The sequence below is a fragment of the Fibroporia radiculosa genome (assembly GCF_000313525.1).
Source record: "Fibroporia radiculosa TFFH 294 genomic supercontigs, scaffold60176, whole genome shotgun sequence".
NCBI classification, from domain to species: domain Eukaryota; kingdom Fungi; phylum Basidiomycota; class Agaricomycetes; order Polyporales; family Fibroporiaceae; genus Fibroporia; species Fibroporia radiculosa.
The window spans coordinates 1-15,474 of NW_012133120.1; the positions used below are offsets into that span (position 1 = coordinate 1).

The 15,474-nt window shown below is 50.8% G+C and overlaps 4 protein-coding genes across 4 annotated transcripts; 1 reads left to right on the forward strand and 3 right to left on the reverse strand.

Annotated features, from left to right (window-relative positions):
• Nucleotides 1-1,404: 1,404 nt before the first annotated feature.
• Nucleotides 1,405-2,706, reverse strand: FIBRA_09518 (uncharacterized protein; the record flags this gene model as incomplete). Its single annotated transcript, XM_012321808.1, has 4 exons — nucleotides 1,405-1,694; nucleotides 1,754-1,817; nucleotides 1,873-2,501; nucleotides 2,556-2,706. The coding sequence occupies 4 exons, from the start codon at nucleotides 2,704-2,706 to the stop codon at nucleotides 1,405-1,407; spliced, it is 1,134 nt and encodes a 377-aa protein (XP_012177198.1).
• An 852-nt stretch (nucleotides 2,707-3,558) lies between these two features.
• FIBRA_09519 (uncharacterized protein) lies at nucleotides 3,559-8,019 on the forward strand (the record flags this gene model as incomplete). The annotated part of the gene is made up of 7 exons (XM_012321809.1): nucleotides 3,559-3,970; nucleotides 4,139-5,619; nucleotides 5,671-6,165; nucleotides 6,217-6,330; nucleotides 6,389-6,459; nucleotides 6,516-6,550; nucleotides 6,605-8,019. The coding sequence occupies 7 exons, from the start codon at nucleotides 3,559-3,561 to the stop codon at nucleotides 8,017-8,019; spliced, it is 4,023 nt and encodes a 1,340-aa protein (XP_012177199.1).
• Nucleotides 8,020-8,456: 437 nt separating this feature from the next.
• Nucleotides 8,457-11,563, reverse strand: FIBRA_09520 (uncharacterized protein; the record flags this gene model as incomplete). The annotated part of the gene is made up of 5 exons (XM_012321810.1): nucleotides 8,457-9,124; nucleotides 9,177-9,485; nucleotides 9,543-9,996; nucleotides 10,045-10,148; nucleotides 10,201-11,563. The coding sequence occupies 5 exons, from the start codon at nucleotides 11,561-11,563 to the stop codon at nucleotides 8,457-8,459; spliced, it is 2,898 nt and encodes a 965-aa protein (XP_012177200.1).
• Nucleotides 11,564-14,176: 2,613 nt separating this feature from the next.
• FIBRA_09521 (uncharacterized protein) lies at nucleotides 14,177-14,829 on the reverse strand (the record flags this gene model as incomplete). Its single annotated transcript, XM_012321811.1, has 5 exons — nucleotides 14,177-14,432; nucleotides 14,485-14,519; nucleotides 14,570-14,618; nucleotides 14,672-14,687; nucleotides 14,742-14,829. 5 exons carry the CDS (start codon nucleotides 14,827-14,829, stop codon nucleotides 14,177-14,179), a joined length of 444 nt encoding a protein of 147 aa, XP_012177201.1.
• Between the last annotated feature and the right edge of the window lie 645 nt (nucleotides 14,830-15,474).

The window sequence follows — 15,474 nt, forward strand, 5'->3', positions numbered from 1 at the left end:
AGTGGTTCTGTACATAGAACTTGTAGGTGCGTTCACTATTCGTTCAACACGCTTCAGACTGAGACTGGAACAGACAACTGAGTCTATTACTAAAGATGTCCCTATGAAGATATGTAGGGAACAAGAGAACAAAACTAAAGTACAGTAGTGGAAGCAGTGCTACTTAAATAGGTAAAGCGAATAGAGTTTAATAGATATAAAACACTGAGTTGGATCAGTAATGTACATGAAACAGGTGTCACTGGGTTGTATCAGTGATGAGGATGAAACATAATAGAGATGAGATGTGATGTAAGTATAATATGATATAAGTGAAACATGATAGATATGAAACACTTGATGTAGGTGAAACACATCAGGTGATGGGATCAATTGTATAATTACAGGGTCAATGACGAATAGTTAGGAAAAGAAAAGGAACCCCCCGCTTGTGCTGTAACACTTAACACATGTACCTATGCATGTAAGTACATATACCTAGGTGTAGGATAGTATATCTAGGTATGTAGGTGTGTGTGTGTTACAGAATTTCATGGCGTCTATCTTGTCTCTAGTGTCTAGATGATCTATATCTTATCTGATTAGATATCTAACGAGATAACGATAGCGTAATGCATAGTGACATGTTAGTAGTCAGGTGTCTAGCTTATCAGAAGCAGGTCAAATGGGCTATCATACATTCACACGAGATTTCCCCATTTGTACTAGAGACACATACAGTCGTTCAGGTGATCATCACATAAGCAGACTGCTAACTGAACACATGGACAGAGCGATGGTTCATGTGCTAGGTATTCTTAGATAGCCAATAGTGTATTACAAGCATCAGTCATCCTAGGTGTTAGGTGTACTACCAGTAGTATCCGGGGTCTGGTCCCTCATGTATAAAATACCAGAGCAATCCAGTGTAGTACGGCAGTCTGTTTTTATTCGAACATACACCATCTACTTCATCCTACTCTTCCTCTGAGGTAACAGCTCACAAGACAAGTTCAGTCATCTTACCTCTTGTCAACTACCAGCACCACACAAGTGAGTACTGAGGTTAGAGTTTAGGGTTAGGATCAAGGGCGATACCTTGACAGTGTGTTCCTAGGTACAGGATAGTGTACCTAGGGCCTAGGTGATATACAGCACACCTAGGTACATAGGTATATAGTCCTAGGTTGTTAGATTCTTCCAACCCTACCAACCCTATAATGTCTCATAAATTTGAACTTTCACTGGAGTTCAAGGGTATCCAAGGCCATCAGAAACTATATGCAGAGGTGTTCACAAAACCTACACTACCTAAGTCTCACAGATGAATATTGAATAGCCTGAGGTTAGACAATAGCACATAGTAATACAATGAAGCACAACAAGGTGTTAACAATGCTCATACATCTCACAAATCTGGGCCGGTCACAGGGAATAACCATTGCGTACCTTGTAGTCTTTTCCCGCCACATCTGCCCCCTTGATTGCATTGAACACGATCTCTTCTGTAATTACCCTGTCCATACTCCAGATTGTCTCGTTCGGCGCACACGCGAGGGCTGCCACGCGTCTCAACTCTTCGTCAGTCGCATTTCCAATGCCTAAATCAGAAAGCATTGTAGGGAGCCCGACGGAAACCAACAACGAGATGTAACGGTCCATCTCGGACGTGGGAGCACCATCAAGGATGAGCTGACAGACTATACCAAAAGCAACTGCAAGACATATGTTAGTCAATCAGAATGTAAGAGGGACTCGAGAGGGGGATCCTGACCTTTTTCCCCGTGCATCTTAGTATGCAAGGTATGGTTGTCGATGGCGGTCAGGCCATTGTGAATCTATAAGCAGGCATCAGCAAGGGGTTTAACAAACTCGAACGCAGGCGATCCTCACAGCATGCGCCGCAGCAACACCACCAGACTCGAAGCCCAGGCCAGAAAGAAGGGTATTCGCTTCTACGACCGCTTCAAACGCTGGAGTAACTGCTTTTGCTTTATTTGCTTCCACCGCCTGCCGGCCGTATTTGAATAGAATCTCCTCGCACCTCGCGCCGATTGCTGAAGCAGCCTCGGTTGGGAGCCCACCGCCAAAGTTCGGACTATTCCGCACGGCCTTGGCTTCAAGGTGTGTTGCGAGCGCATCACCGATGCCTGATGCAAGGAAGCGTGCGGGGGCCTGAACGACAACGCTCGTGTCAACGAGGACAATGGAGGGATTATTCGAGTAGAACCGATAGTTCTCGAACTCGCCGTTTGGCCGGTAAAGAACAGAGAGGGCAGAGCAAGGTGCATCAGTCGATGCAGTCGTCGACAGTACGGCAACCTTCAGCCCCAGATCATCCGCAATAGCCTTAGCGCTATCGACAGTCTTGCCACCTCCAAGCCCGATGATGAAGTCGACCGACTTTTCCTTGCCGAGCGCACTGAGGCGGGCAATCTCGTCCTTTGATGCCTCGCCACCAAAAATGCCTCGTGTCACCTTGAAGTTTGCTACTTCAAGCGCGGTAGTGAGCTCCTTGCCAGCTGGCATGAAATGCTATGAGTGTATGCAAAACCAATGCACAATGAGAAATGTACCGATTCCAAAGACAACATCATCACAAAGTAGCAACGGTGCGCCTCCAAAGGATGAGAGGTACTTTGGTGCATTACGGATCACTGACGGGCCCTGGATGTACTTTGACGGTGACTGGAAGAGTTTCTCGGTGACACGATTGGGGTTGGGCATGTCGTACTCGCTGTGGGGGTTCGTATGTGAGAGGTGGAATGCGGCGCAGGATGTCAGGTCAGATATATGAGACAGCCTGTGAGAGTGAATCCGGTCAGCTGCTACCTCGAAGTTCGCCTCGAAGTTCAAGAAGGCCATTCACGGAAGAGACATAGGAGCCTCGACTTGCGTTCTTGCCTAGGCCAGGGGCTGAGGCATAGTAGTCTGGATTGCTGTACAATATATGGCATTGTCGGAAACCTACGCATACCAGCAAGAGGTTCAGAAGATATTTCATCCAGATTCGAATGAAATCATCCGTGTCAATGGTGCGGATGTAGTGCAAATCAGAGGGTTGGCTGGGCTTGCGAAACCTTGCAAACTGAAGCGCAGCTTGAGCTCATCGCCGCCAGGACTGATATTCCGTTCGCTACGAAAAGCCGGCGCGTGGACCGAAAGGTTTCCGGGTTGTGGTGACGAGAGGAGAGCACTGCGGACGTCCATTGCGTGGTGTTTGCCTTTGCGTGAAAGCGAGAGTTCAACTGACGAGCGAGACCCAAGCGACGGCTGCGCTTGTCTTGCAACGCCCACCACGCCCTTTCGCCTTGTACCCACTCGACACCATCTCTTGGATTTCCCCGTCTCCTTCGCCCCGAGTCAGTCGTCCAATCGCTCTCACGAGTAGCTGCGACAGCCTCGAGGCATTCATCACGCCCATCATCGCTTCCCAACTCGTGGCCTCCACGCCTCGCCTCACCCAACTGCCGTCTCTAGCACTTTTCCGTAAACAACCTTTTCCTCTCCTCCGTCTTTCCTCGTTGCCCACCCTCCCCTCCTCCGGCCGTCGTCGCGCAGCACGACCGCACCTTTCGCATGCTGAGTGTCCTTCGCTCCGTCGCCCCACAGCCTCAGCACCAATCGACCTCAACCGCCGACTCGCGCGCCAGGTTCAGAACGGTTCTTGGACTAGGTGCTATACACAGAGGCTTCGATCCTGCCAGCACACGGCCTACAAATCCTGCACTGTCCCACTCGTTGACTAGACGGAGCGTCGATACCATCACCGGCAACAATCTTGATTTGGGGCACTCCAGAGATCGCTCAAGTATCGTCGTCGACTCGTCTTTCTTCGACCGCGAGCTCTCCACGATGAAAAACTCGACCGAGATCCAGTCTATGCCCACCCGTCGGATCCCATTTCGGATAGACAACCAAGATGGGCCCTGGACTATCAGCGTGGCGGAGATGCCACATGACCCCTCATCATACAGTATATACGTTAAGAGTGAGTATTTCTCCTGTCTCACATTCGTCGTTTCCCCTCCTTCTTTACCCCGCGTACTTCCGTAAAGTGCGTGTAAGACGTCAGTATCGGTGATAAGCCGGCCATCTCTTTGCGCTTGTTCAAGTTACGTCAACCTGTTCGTTCACTAACCTTTTGACCACTTTCTAGCGCTAACACATAATATCACTCTCACCCGTACCGCGCAGGAGATATTTGCGCTGCATGGAAAGCTGCGCGATAGTCATCCCGGGGTGAAAATGCCCAACTTTCCTATCGACAGTTCCTCTGTCTCCGCACCTCCAAAGCGCAAGTCTACATTCCTCAACACACTCTCAAGACTGGCCTCGCCCTCGAGCAAGTCATCTCTCCAGCGACAAGTCTCCGGCCGTCGATCTGCAACATCCAGCCATGCGGCAAGCAGTACAACGACTAGCGTCGTTTCTTCGACACAACCTACCCCACTGTCGTCTCCGAAGCAGGAGTTTTCTGATCCATTTGCAGAAAATGACGACGAAGACGACTTGCAGGCATCACTTCCCCCAGCTAATAGCACCGTAACAGGTCTTGCGGCCTACCTCACAGCAGTAGCAAACGACTCTTCCCTTCGACAGACGCGTGTGTGGAAACGGTTTGTAAGAGTCCGCACGGATGACCTACAAAGCGTGCGAGTTGAGCGGGCGATAAAACGTGTGCGCTCGGACCTTGCTGCGCACGTGAGTCCCGGAAACAGGAATTCGTCGGAAATGCAGCGATCAATTAGCCAGGTCGTAGCGAATGGAGATCGGGACAGAGGTGTATTGCCGAAGGTCGATGGTCTTTCCCGGGTTGTTGCAAATGCTCCTGTATCTGCAGATGAGGAGACTGGTTTTGCTGATAGCAGCGCCGCGCAGGAGGACATCAAGGAGGAGGAAGATGTGGAGATCATAGAACACAATCCAGCGCAGACATCCGTAACTGGTGAAGATATTGCTCATGTTGCAGAGTCAGGGCATAAGCCCGATGACCAGGATCGAGCGCTCACTCCGCGATCACCCAAGCCTTCCGCAGTCGTTCTCCAGGATGTGATAGCGAGCTCCGAGGTCGTTAAAAATGTTCTCAACGGGATTGAAGCCCGTACAGATGAAGATATGCCGTCCACCCCTGTGGCTTCGGATGGCTCCTCGCATGCTACACGTATTCCCCGTTCTCAATCAGCTGATCCAATGTCTCGCGCGTCGCGAGTATATCTGTCGTCTCCGCTACAAAGCGACGCAACATCGTCTAGGACGTCACAAACTGGAGACTCGTACGACGACTCTTCCATCTCGACCACGGGGAGACGTGCATCTCGAAAGAAGCGCAGCAAGTCAATGGACCCGAATAGTGAGAAGAAGAAGTCTCAGCGGAAAGTGGCCATCGACGATTTCGAGATGATGCGCGTGCTCGGTAAAGGCTGTGCGGGCAAGGTGCTTCTCGTTCGATACAAGCCATCCGGCGAGGTATATGCATTGAAAGCTATCACCAAACGACATGTGCTGGCTCATCAAGAACTGCAACATACGTTGACCGAACAAGCTGTTTTGAAGCGAATGGCAGCGGAAGGCACCGATCCATTTGTCGTGAAGCTATGGTGGAGTTTCCACGACAAGGAGAACCTTTTCTTGGTCATGGTAAGTCGGTAGTCGTGTGCCCGACGCTGTATTCAAGCAGTTCTGGTTTAGGACTTTCACCCTGGCGGGGACCTAGCTACTCAACTAGCGCGCTGGGGTCGCTTGGGACGTGATAGGGCACGATTTTACGCTGCTGAAATCGTCGAGGGCGTAGAAGGGTTACATGCGGCAGGCGTAATCTACCGCGATCTGAAGCCCGAAAATATCCTCATCGCTGCAGATGGTCACATCGTCCTCACAGATTTCGGTCTATCGAAAGAATTTCCCCGTCGCACATCGCCTATCACGGCTCCGCCGACGCCGTCTGGATTGAGAGGTGACTTCACTGCTGGCAGCCCTACTGCTGCAACCCCTCACTGGATGAAGGGCGAGAAAGGTGAAGAGCTGTCGAATAGTTGGACGCCATCTAGTACAATCGATACGACGACGACGTTCTGCGGCACAGCGGAGTATCTCGCACCTGAGGTAATACAAGGTCAACAATATAGTTATGAGGTCGACTGGTGGAGCTTCGGTACAATGCTATATGAGATGTTGACAGGAATTGTGAGTGCCATTGAATCAATCGACCACCAAATACTCACTCACATCTCCCAGACACCATTCTGGGCGAACAATCATTCAGATATGTACTACAGAGTCTTGCAAGACGAGCTTCAGTTCCCAGAGGATAGAACAATGGACCAAGATACAAAAAGTTTGATACGTGGAGTGAGTAGCATCTAGGTTGATCCAATTTGTCTCGGAGTTGATTCATCTTCATCGACAGTTACTTCAACGTAACCCCGCGTTGCGGATGAAGGAACCCCGCATAAAGAAGCATCCCTACTTCTCAATGATGTACGCGTCTCGCTGCTATTTTGATGTCATTTTCTTATATTTTGCGACACTCGCAGAGACTGGTCTCATGTGTATTATAAACGCTACATACGTAAGTTTTCAGCCGTTTGGCAATTGGTGCTTCGATTACTTATGGAGCCATTAGCCCCTTATGTTCCACCTATCGATCCATCCAACGCTAGTGATACCCAGAACTTCGACGATACCTTCCTGGACATGGTGCCAGTAATCAATGACGAGAATGAGAATGATCAGTCTGATACTGATCAAGACCGTCACACGGACACCGACCGCACTGATGGCGAGGACTCCGTTGCAACTCCATTGCAGTCCCGCAGTCCGTCTGTGCACCCGGGAGAGGACGAATCGGTAGACGTATTCGATGGGTACTCCTTCAAGGGGCGGCATTCGATCATATTGGACGAGGATGCTGAAGCAGAAGATGAAGACGAGGATGACGAGGATGAGGAAGAAGAGACTTCTGCGAGCGCGACCAGTACAGACAGCGTGCTTCTGGAACAGCAGCTGTCTCAGACCGCTATCGGCAGTGCCGAGGTAGTGGAGCAAGATGCGCCTGCGGTGGAAGAAAGTCTGGAACCGAAAACGCCGGAGGCCCGACCTGCTCCTCTTCCTGTACCTCAGGCTCCAGCAAGTCCTATCCGAGAACAGCTTCTCGCCAAAAAAGCTGCTCGACGAAGTCAGGACATGTCGGTGCTATCAAGAGCAGAGCCCGAGTCAGCGCAACCTGCAGCAGCTCCAGCTGTCGTGGAAGAACCCAAGCCTATCAAGCCGATCGTCAAGCCTCAGCCACGTCCAAACGCTGCCCGACAACGGGGACGAAGGGAAAAATCTGGTATCCCAGCCCTGGATCGCGATCTCTCCGATGCGCACGAAGACGGCATCGCTGCTGAACGCGATGAGGATGATGACGATTGGGACTTTGTCGAGGCTGAGGTTACAGAAGAGCGTAATGGCGCCAAGGGAACTAGTCTGTTTGCTCGCGGGGTCGTCGATCGATACAAGCTTGCTGTCTTCCGAAAGTCTACTCCTCGTCGGTCTGGTGGCCCTCGCTCTTTCTCAGGGTTATCGGTAGATTCAGACCTTGGCGGCACTGAATCTCCCGAATCTCCGTCTCCTTCGGACAAACAGCGTCGGGGAAGGAATCCAGGTCTCACTTTCCGCAAACATCCAAGGCAGTTTCTCCGACAGAAGTCTCCTCATTCGTCATCTAGATCTACTGCAGCTTCAAAGACGTTGACGCACTCAACATCCGCGACATTGTCGACGTCTTCGAGCGCCGGAATGCTCTCTCCAGCTACTTCTGCCAACTCGACATTACCGGACTCTCCTTCATTAAGGTCTAAAGAATCGGCTATATCTATGCTTTCACCCAGCGAATCGTCAGACTTGTCATTCAGTGGTGAATACAGAGGGGCTGATGGCACGATTCGGGGGGCCTCTGTTGTTTCCCTCGAAGAAGATAAGCAAAAGAGCAAAGGCTTGAAGAAGTACAAGGAAGGAGCGGAAAAGGTTTTATCTATTTTTCAATCACCGCGTTGATCGCCTGGGGCCGCTGAGAACATTTGCTAAGATCATTGAGCTGTCCTGTCGTAATTTTTCATGCTGTCCTCTCGCACCTTTCAGTTATTCCTATGCGCTCATCTAGCTATTCGAACTCGATCACACGCTCCTTCACTTTCCGTTGCACGCACCGGGCAAGGACAACTTTTCCAGGATTTACTGCCCACTCTCATTAACCGATTATATCAGATTCTAGTGTATTTTGATGTTCTTGTCGTATACTGCGCCACAACAATCTGACATCCAACGCTCCCATACAATCGACTTAGGTCACTAATACGAACTTGAGCTCGTGTCTTGGAATACCATAGAACAAAATTTGTATGCATTTGCGGACTTTATCAATTCGATACGCAAGAATGAATTGCAAACGGAAGATACGGAAAAATGTAAACATCCCAAGGTAAAAATGTAAACTAGTCAAGCTCCTTCAGACTCTCTTTCACGAGCCGCACCCTCTGCTCAATGTAGTCGAGTGCAACATTAATCTCACCCACCTCATCTCTCCAATCAGCTGCCGGCCGAGGCACCAAGGAGCTGCCGGCCCCTGGTGAGTTTCTCGTGGCAACCAGCTCGTCCCAAAGCGCAGTGACGACACCCTGTACCCATTTCTCCCGTTCCTCTGTCTTCCGCATCTCTTTCCGCCTGCCTACTTCCTCTCTCTTTCCAACCATTACGAGCGTCCAGATATTGCTTATGACCAGAAAAACAATCACGAAGTACAGGATGGCCGTCGAGGTTGACTGATCCCATGCGTCGCGGAGGAGCTCGATCAAACCGGCAGTACTGTGCCTCGCGACCTTGAGAGCCCCTTCAAACGTATCGTATGCCCATTGTAAACCGCGCTGGTTACGCTCATATTCTCGCGCCTTGCGCAACTCGTCTTCACTAAGTGACGGCCGTTCGACACTCGGTCGTGGGGATGCCTCGACTGTGTGTGACTCAGCAGCTTCCTCCACGACAGCCGCATCTACGCCCTCTGGGATGAACTCGGACTGGTGCTCGTGTATGTATGTCCGCATAGACTTGTCAAGGTCTACGTGGTATTGCTTTTGCCCGTCAATGGCCGACTTTTCGATAAGACCTACTCGCGAGGGTCGGCAACATGAGACAACGGACGACCTTACTGGACTCACCTTTGATGAAGCTGCGTCCCGTCCAATCCACTTGGGTGGTTACGACAACCTTGGTAGAAACATTGCTCGCCCATGTGATGCACGTCTTCGTCTTGACAGCAAACACCCCACCACTCGGAACGTCCGGAGTGCGCGTCGTGGTAAGCATAACAACGTATTCGTCAAAGTCGCAATGCACAGTCTCATCACGCAGCTCGCATTTGGTTTGTCTTGGCCCAATGCTGGCGGTGAGGGGCTTGATATACGACATTTGTCGGAAGAGCAGCCCGGGATTCTCTGCCGTAGGCAACCAGTCGGAGATCTGAAGGTCTTGCAGCATCATGACGTTCAGCCCAGCCGAATCTACACCTTAAAGGCTGGACATACCTGTGAGCTTCTGTTCATGCGTCATGAAATCCTTGATGAAACCGCTCGTGAACATCAGATTGTAGATCTTCTCTGGAGTCCCAGGCAAAATACTCTCCATCGCCAGCTCATTGAAATGCTCGCGATTTTTGCCACAAAGGCACTGCGTCACCTTGTTCTTGACTTGACTTTTCGTGCCCACTGAGCTCGCCGACGGGAGTCCCATAGACACACCGTCCGAATCGATGGCAACCTCGATCGAACCCCTTGGGCTCTGCAACAGCGAGCCAACAGACGAACCCTCTGGTCGTGCGAGCCGCCAGACGTTGTAGATCACATCAAAGGTTGTATCACGTGAGAGGAATGAGGTAAAAGTGTATTTTGCGCCGGAGGTTGTCACCTGAATGGCGTTTGGAATCACAAATGCTGTCATTCGCTTATCCAGCGCAGTGACCTCGTACATCGGAATGCAGAGCTAAGAAACGAGGTCAGACAGAAATGTGAAAAGAATGTGCCGGCGTACATCAGTGATCCAGCCAAAGATGTTGGCGTGGAAGCATATATGATTCTCAGACACATACAGTCGCCCTTGAATGAGGATCTCGCGTTGCAGAGCGCATCCATAGTCTGCAGAGAAGTATTAAGACGCTAATAGTTGCGCGTTGTCTGCGCGACATACCCTCGATAAGATAGTCCCCTTCTGGGACAGTGGGGAAGAGCTCATGAAAGTCTTGATTGCGTTTGTTGCTCGCAACCGCAAAGCCAGTGACGGGGATGTCATCTGGGTCCAGATCCAAATCGTCGTCGTCGTCATCATCCTCCAATCCACTTTCGTCTCCGAGTAAATCCTGCCCGGAATGAAAGGACTCTCGGTCAGACAGGTCGCTAGCTGGATATGCTACCAGCGACGGTTGACGAGAACGGCCATTCCGCGAGTGTTCGGAAGAGCTTCGTGGTCGCCGGGAGGATATGCTCGACGAGGTTCCGGGAGTGGGAGGGAGCGGAGGGGCGACGGGTGTCATGTTCATACCATGGTTCGCCATGGAGAGGCCCGATGCTGCAATAGCCGACGCGAGACTACTGCCGGTGTGCTTGCGTTTAGGGGAGAGAGACAAGGTTGACACAGCTGGCGAAGTGTCCGCATCGTGACCAGACCTATGCCATGGCCGTCTCTTCCTCGATGACGCTGCATTGCTACCAGTGGAATATGTGGAGACCGCATCTGAGTTGTCCGGGGCAAGCAGGCTGGGACCAAGACCGGGATATGTGTTGTTCTGGACGCGAGCCGAGCGTGGAGGTGTCGGTGGGATGTGGTCAGATACGGGAGATGTGGTGAGTACGCCATCCTCGGTGACGGTCACATTGGGCATGGACGAGGCCGACGCAGAACGATCGTGGCGGCCGGACGGCTTCTTGCGCGGGCGGGACGAGCTGCGCAGTTTACTCTTGCTCGACTTTTTCGAAGGAGGATTCTTTAGACTCTCCTGAGACTTGTTGTAGGGCTGCTCATATGAGAGTGTTGCAGAACGGGGATGGGTGGAGGTAGGGGAGAGCATGACCGCCGCCTGGGCTTTCCCCCGGAGGTTCTCCGCTGAGCGCGAATGGGCCAGGGAGCGGTCAGCGAACGGCTCAGCGAAGGTGGTGCGCGTCGTTGCTGGAGTGGGGGTGGTCATGTCCTCATCGTCGGTAGTTCCACTGCGCGGGGTGAGATTGGTTAGAGACGGCACACGGTTTGCTGAGCGGTTGGAGGGGCGCCGAGGCTCGTCAGGGATATCGGAGCCGTACGAAGTGCTGTGCGGCGAGGGCGGAACAATGGTTACGTTGGGGAACGACTCGACGCTCCCGTTAAAGGACGGGGTCGCGCTGCCGACCGTCGTATGTCGTCGCGGGCGTGAATGAGAGGAGTGGGCCGGGTCGCTAGTCTCGACCGTGAACGAGGGACGGGAGTGAGAGCGGGAAGGAGACGGCGAGGGCGAGCGGGATCGCTGGGAGGAAGTCGAGGGCGAACTCTTCACGAACTTAGACAGGAAGTTGGGCGCCATGAAAGCTCGGTCTGCATCATCCACCGACTCGGTTAAATCAGCATCGCACAGTATTCACAGTGAGCAGGCAGCGTACGATGGCTCGACAAGTCCGAGTACAGTGCTCCTACAAGAGGAAACCACAGCAAAAACAGCAGAAAAAGCAAAGAGAGACAAGCTCGAGGGAAAGACGAGCAGCGGTCCCAGGTCGGCCTCTCAGCGCAACTTGGCGCGCGTTTGGCCCACGGTCACCACTGCACGAAATAAACCTCGTCCAATTATCGCTAGCTACATCTGCAGTCACTAGCTTGTACTTATTCCATATATAACCCTTGCAATGGGCCTGGGAGCGAGGACATCTACCGAAAGACTGCCAACCCAGAAGCTGAACGTCATATACTTGCCTCCTTCGCAACGCGACGCACGACACGCGTGGCGTCCTTGCCGCAAGCACGAATATAATCCAGTTTATGGAGATGTCTCCAACAGCTAAACACGAGTCGGAGTTATTCATCGGGTCCGGCCCAGTAAAGGCTGGTCATTAAGCGCATCAGGTAGTCCACACCGAGTAGCTTGTCTTCGTGAACCCTGATCCACTAGCCAAAACACACTTTGCTGTCCGAGAATTCCTTGCGCATGCATATTCGAATCATCCTAGTCCACCTCGTACCCATGGGAGGCAAGTACGTCGATGTCACAAGCCGAACAGCAGCAAAAACGTCTTGACAAAGCAGGGACAGTGAGTGGCGCACATTCTTTTCGGTTTCCCGTACTGGTCGGCCGAGCCAACACTCACATCCCAGGCAATCAGCAGCAGCAGCAGCAACAGCATAAACAGCAACTCATCCTCTTCGCCTCTGCCCATCGCAAATTTGCCAAAGACAGACTTGAGCATTTTCAGTACCCGGTGCTCCACCCGATGAAGCCTAATCAACCAACATATCAACCAATGGAAGCAAAATTATACGTACATTGGTCGTCCATAGTGCGAAACGTGATATAATCATGAGTGACATTCCGCAGATTGGCAGAGCCGTAGGAGACTATCCGTCTTACAAGTTGGTCAAAGCCAACTTCGGTGAATGGAGCGTTCATGGACAGACTCTCCACGGGTCTCAATACCAGATACCTCTCTCCACAGGTCCTGGCTCTCTGTACATCTTCAGAGGAAACTTACAGTGGAAACAAGGACTATTTATGGTGCTTGTTTAATGCTCGGCCTAGGCTGCCAAGATTCGACCTTCCGCCATGCAACCCTTGGTCCGTTATTATATGCACTCCGCTAAATGCTAACACGACTAAGGGCTACTTGTGGGCGACGCTCTGTTCTTGGGGCGACATATTCACATATCTCGCGTGCTCGGTCAACAATCTGTGCGTAGAAATCTTCATGTAACTGTCCATGCAATTGCATTATCGTCCCGCACTTCAGAAAACCCCATCGAGTTTGCTGCATACAGACGGTGGTACATCGTTAAGCTGCCCAGGAGGAATGAGGACATGGAGATTGTTGCCAAGTTTGAATCACGACACAGCTGGAGCACCGACTATCTCATCTACCCGTTTGGCACAAAACCCGCGCCCTAGCTGAGAAACCTGTTCCGCTCGCCGTACTAGTTTGCTCGCTGGCTCCTTTTAGGGAGGAGGGCTGTTGGAATTTCCCGAGAGACGAAGACCGTGTGTTTACTGTTAGAACTGGGAGTACCAACGAGAACAATAGAATGAGAGTACGTACAAGGGTTATGTGTACCTAATAGTACCTTTCTCCCTTAGCGTGAAGTACTACGTGCAGCCATAAAGACGGACATTTGTCATGAACACCTATTATCAAGTTTGGTTCGAGCACTGATCATATTTGGAGGAAGAGTGGCTGGATTTTACTGCGTAGCTCGGCAGCTTTCTTGCCTAACAGAACTTGAAGCAGCGTTCATGGACTCGATCACCATTGTTGCTGCTCAGGGTCATCGCAATTCGTGATCCTTGATGAAGGCGGACCACACATCATTGAGGAATAGTAATGACAAAGTGAATAGAAGGGAATAACACAATGTAGAGGATCAAGTGCTGTGACCAGCGGCCATAGCCAACAGATCAACTTTATTCCCATTTTCCTCTACCAGAGCACGGAGCATTCCGTCTTCATTTTGAAGCAAATCACTGGGCTTACCGAACTCCACCTGAATGTTTTCAGAACACAAGGTGGCGAGGTGCTATGAGTCTGTTGTACTTTTGACTTATCGCAGCGGCACCTCATCTGAGATGGTCAGTGAAACTTTGCACTTGATCTGGTCAGAACGTCCAATCGACCCGTTATACATGAAGAGCCGCTAGCATCAGAGCTGGAATGGATGGCAAATGATTGTGTTCGTGTCGTGGACTTGATTAGATAAAGAGAGTGCAAGGACAATGGGTACATCAAGGTTCGGACTTCGACAAGTACGCAAACCACTGGCACACCTTCGCGATTAAGGACACAGAAAAAAGTGACATTCCATCCAAGCACTATATACTAGATTTATAGGGACTGGCGACTGTCAAGAGGTTGCAACCCTTCATCTCAACCAACGCCAGGCCCCGCCCTCTATACCTCAGGGGCGTGTCCTCCAATGTCTGTTATGAAAGGAGTGCGCAAGATTAATGCCAGAGATGCTCGCCTCTGAATATGGAGGCCTCGTGTTCACATTGATACGGACGTGGTTCGATGTCAATGCGATCCGTGGGGATCCCGGATTGGTGGCTGTCACCTTCAGCGTTATCGGACACGCCGCGCTCTGTGCTGGCATTGGCAAATTGGAGAGTTGTTTGACCCCCGAACGTCGTCTCGTCCTCGCCTTGGGTGTTAACCGCACGAATGCTGAGGATAAATCTTGAGACCAGGACGGTTGTCAACCTAGCGAAACAAACATCCATCGAGCTGACTTTGAAAATTGAATAGCGCTTACGCATCTACTATAAACGTCATCGAACCTACCTCTGTCTGTGCTACATTGAGTGCGGAATTAAAACACCATCGAAACGTATGCGTACCTGGATTGTCAAGCTGATCATGTTGGTGATGTTACTGAATATAACCGCTCTGTAGTTCAAAGATTCATGATTGCCAGTTGAAGTGTTATGAAGACGACATACATGAATTGTAGGGCACCTGGAATTCTGCTTTTAGAGCAGACTCAACCATATAGCACGATGAATAGCGCACCATCCTTCTGGATGAGGATGAACAATCGTGCACCTCGGTGTTGTATTGAGGCAACTGCATGACGAGTATTTGTATATGTCTTGACCATGGTCAGGACAAAAATCGAAGAGTAGAGTAGGATGTACAAAGCACCAGCGGTGATATTAACTGTATGTGTAGCATGATTAGTAGCAGGAATCCGGGTGTCCCATAAATTCATCGACTAACAACTGTGAAAGGCCACATAAGAAAATGGGGCTGCGTGGGAGCACGTTCTCAGACTTACGCATTAACTACGACCAAGTTGTGGCTCGTAGTGTAGTTTACGCAGGCTCTGAATGGGACAGAGACAAAGGCTGCTTTCTTCGTAGTGAGTGAATACTAGACATTGACAATCAGAATCAGATATATAAATGGCACTGGAACAAACATACCGTGTTGAGGACCATAGGTACTATCCCCATGACCAGGCTGAACACAAGAATTCGGATATCTTTGTTCCAGAGTGCATATGTTTGCAAAGATATAAATACTAGCAGCAGTTGGACACAAGGTCATCACGAGGAACAACCATATGCATAAATAAATATTACCGCACCAGTCAAGTTCAAGCGAATGACAGTGAAGAGAATTAGGAGAATAACCCCAAGATCAAAACAGCTGTTAGCGAGACGGAATGAGTGTTGAATACTGCACTCGACTGAGTGAACAAATACAACTGTGGTCACTGATAGTCAATAGACGGGAAGCTTTG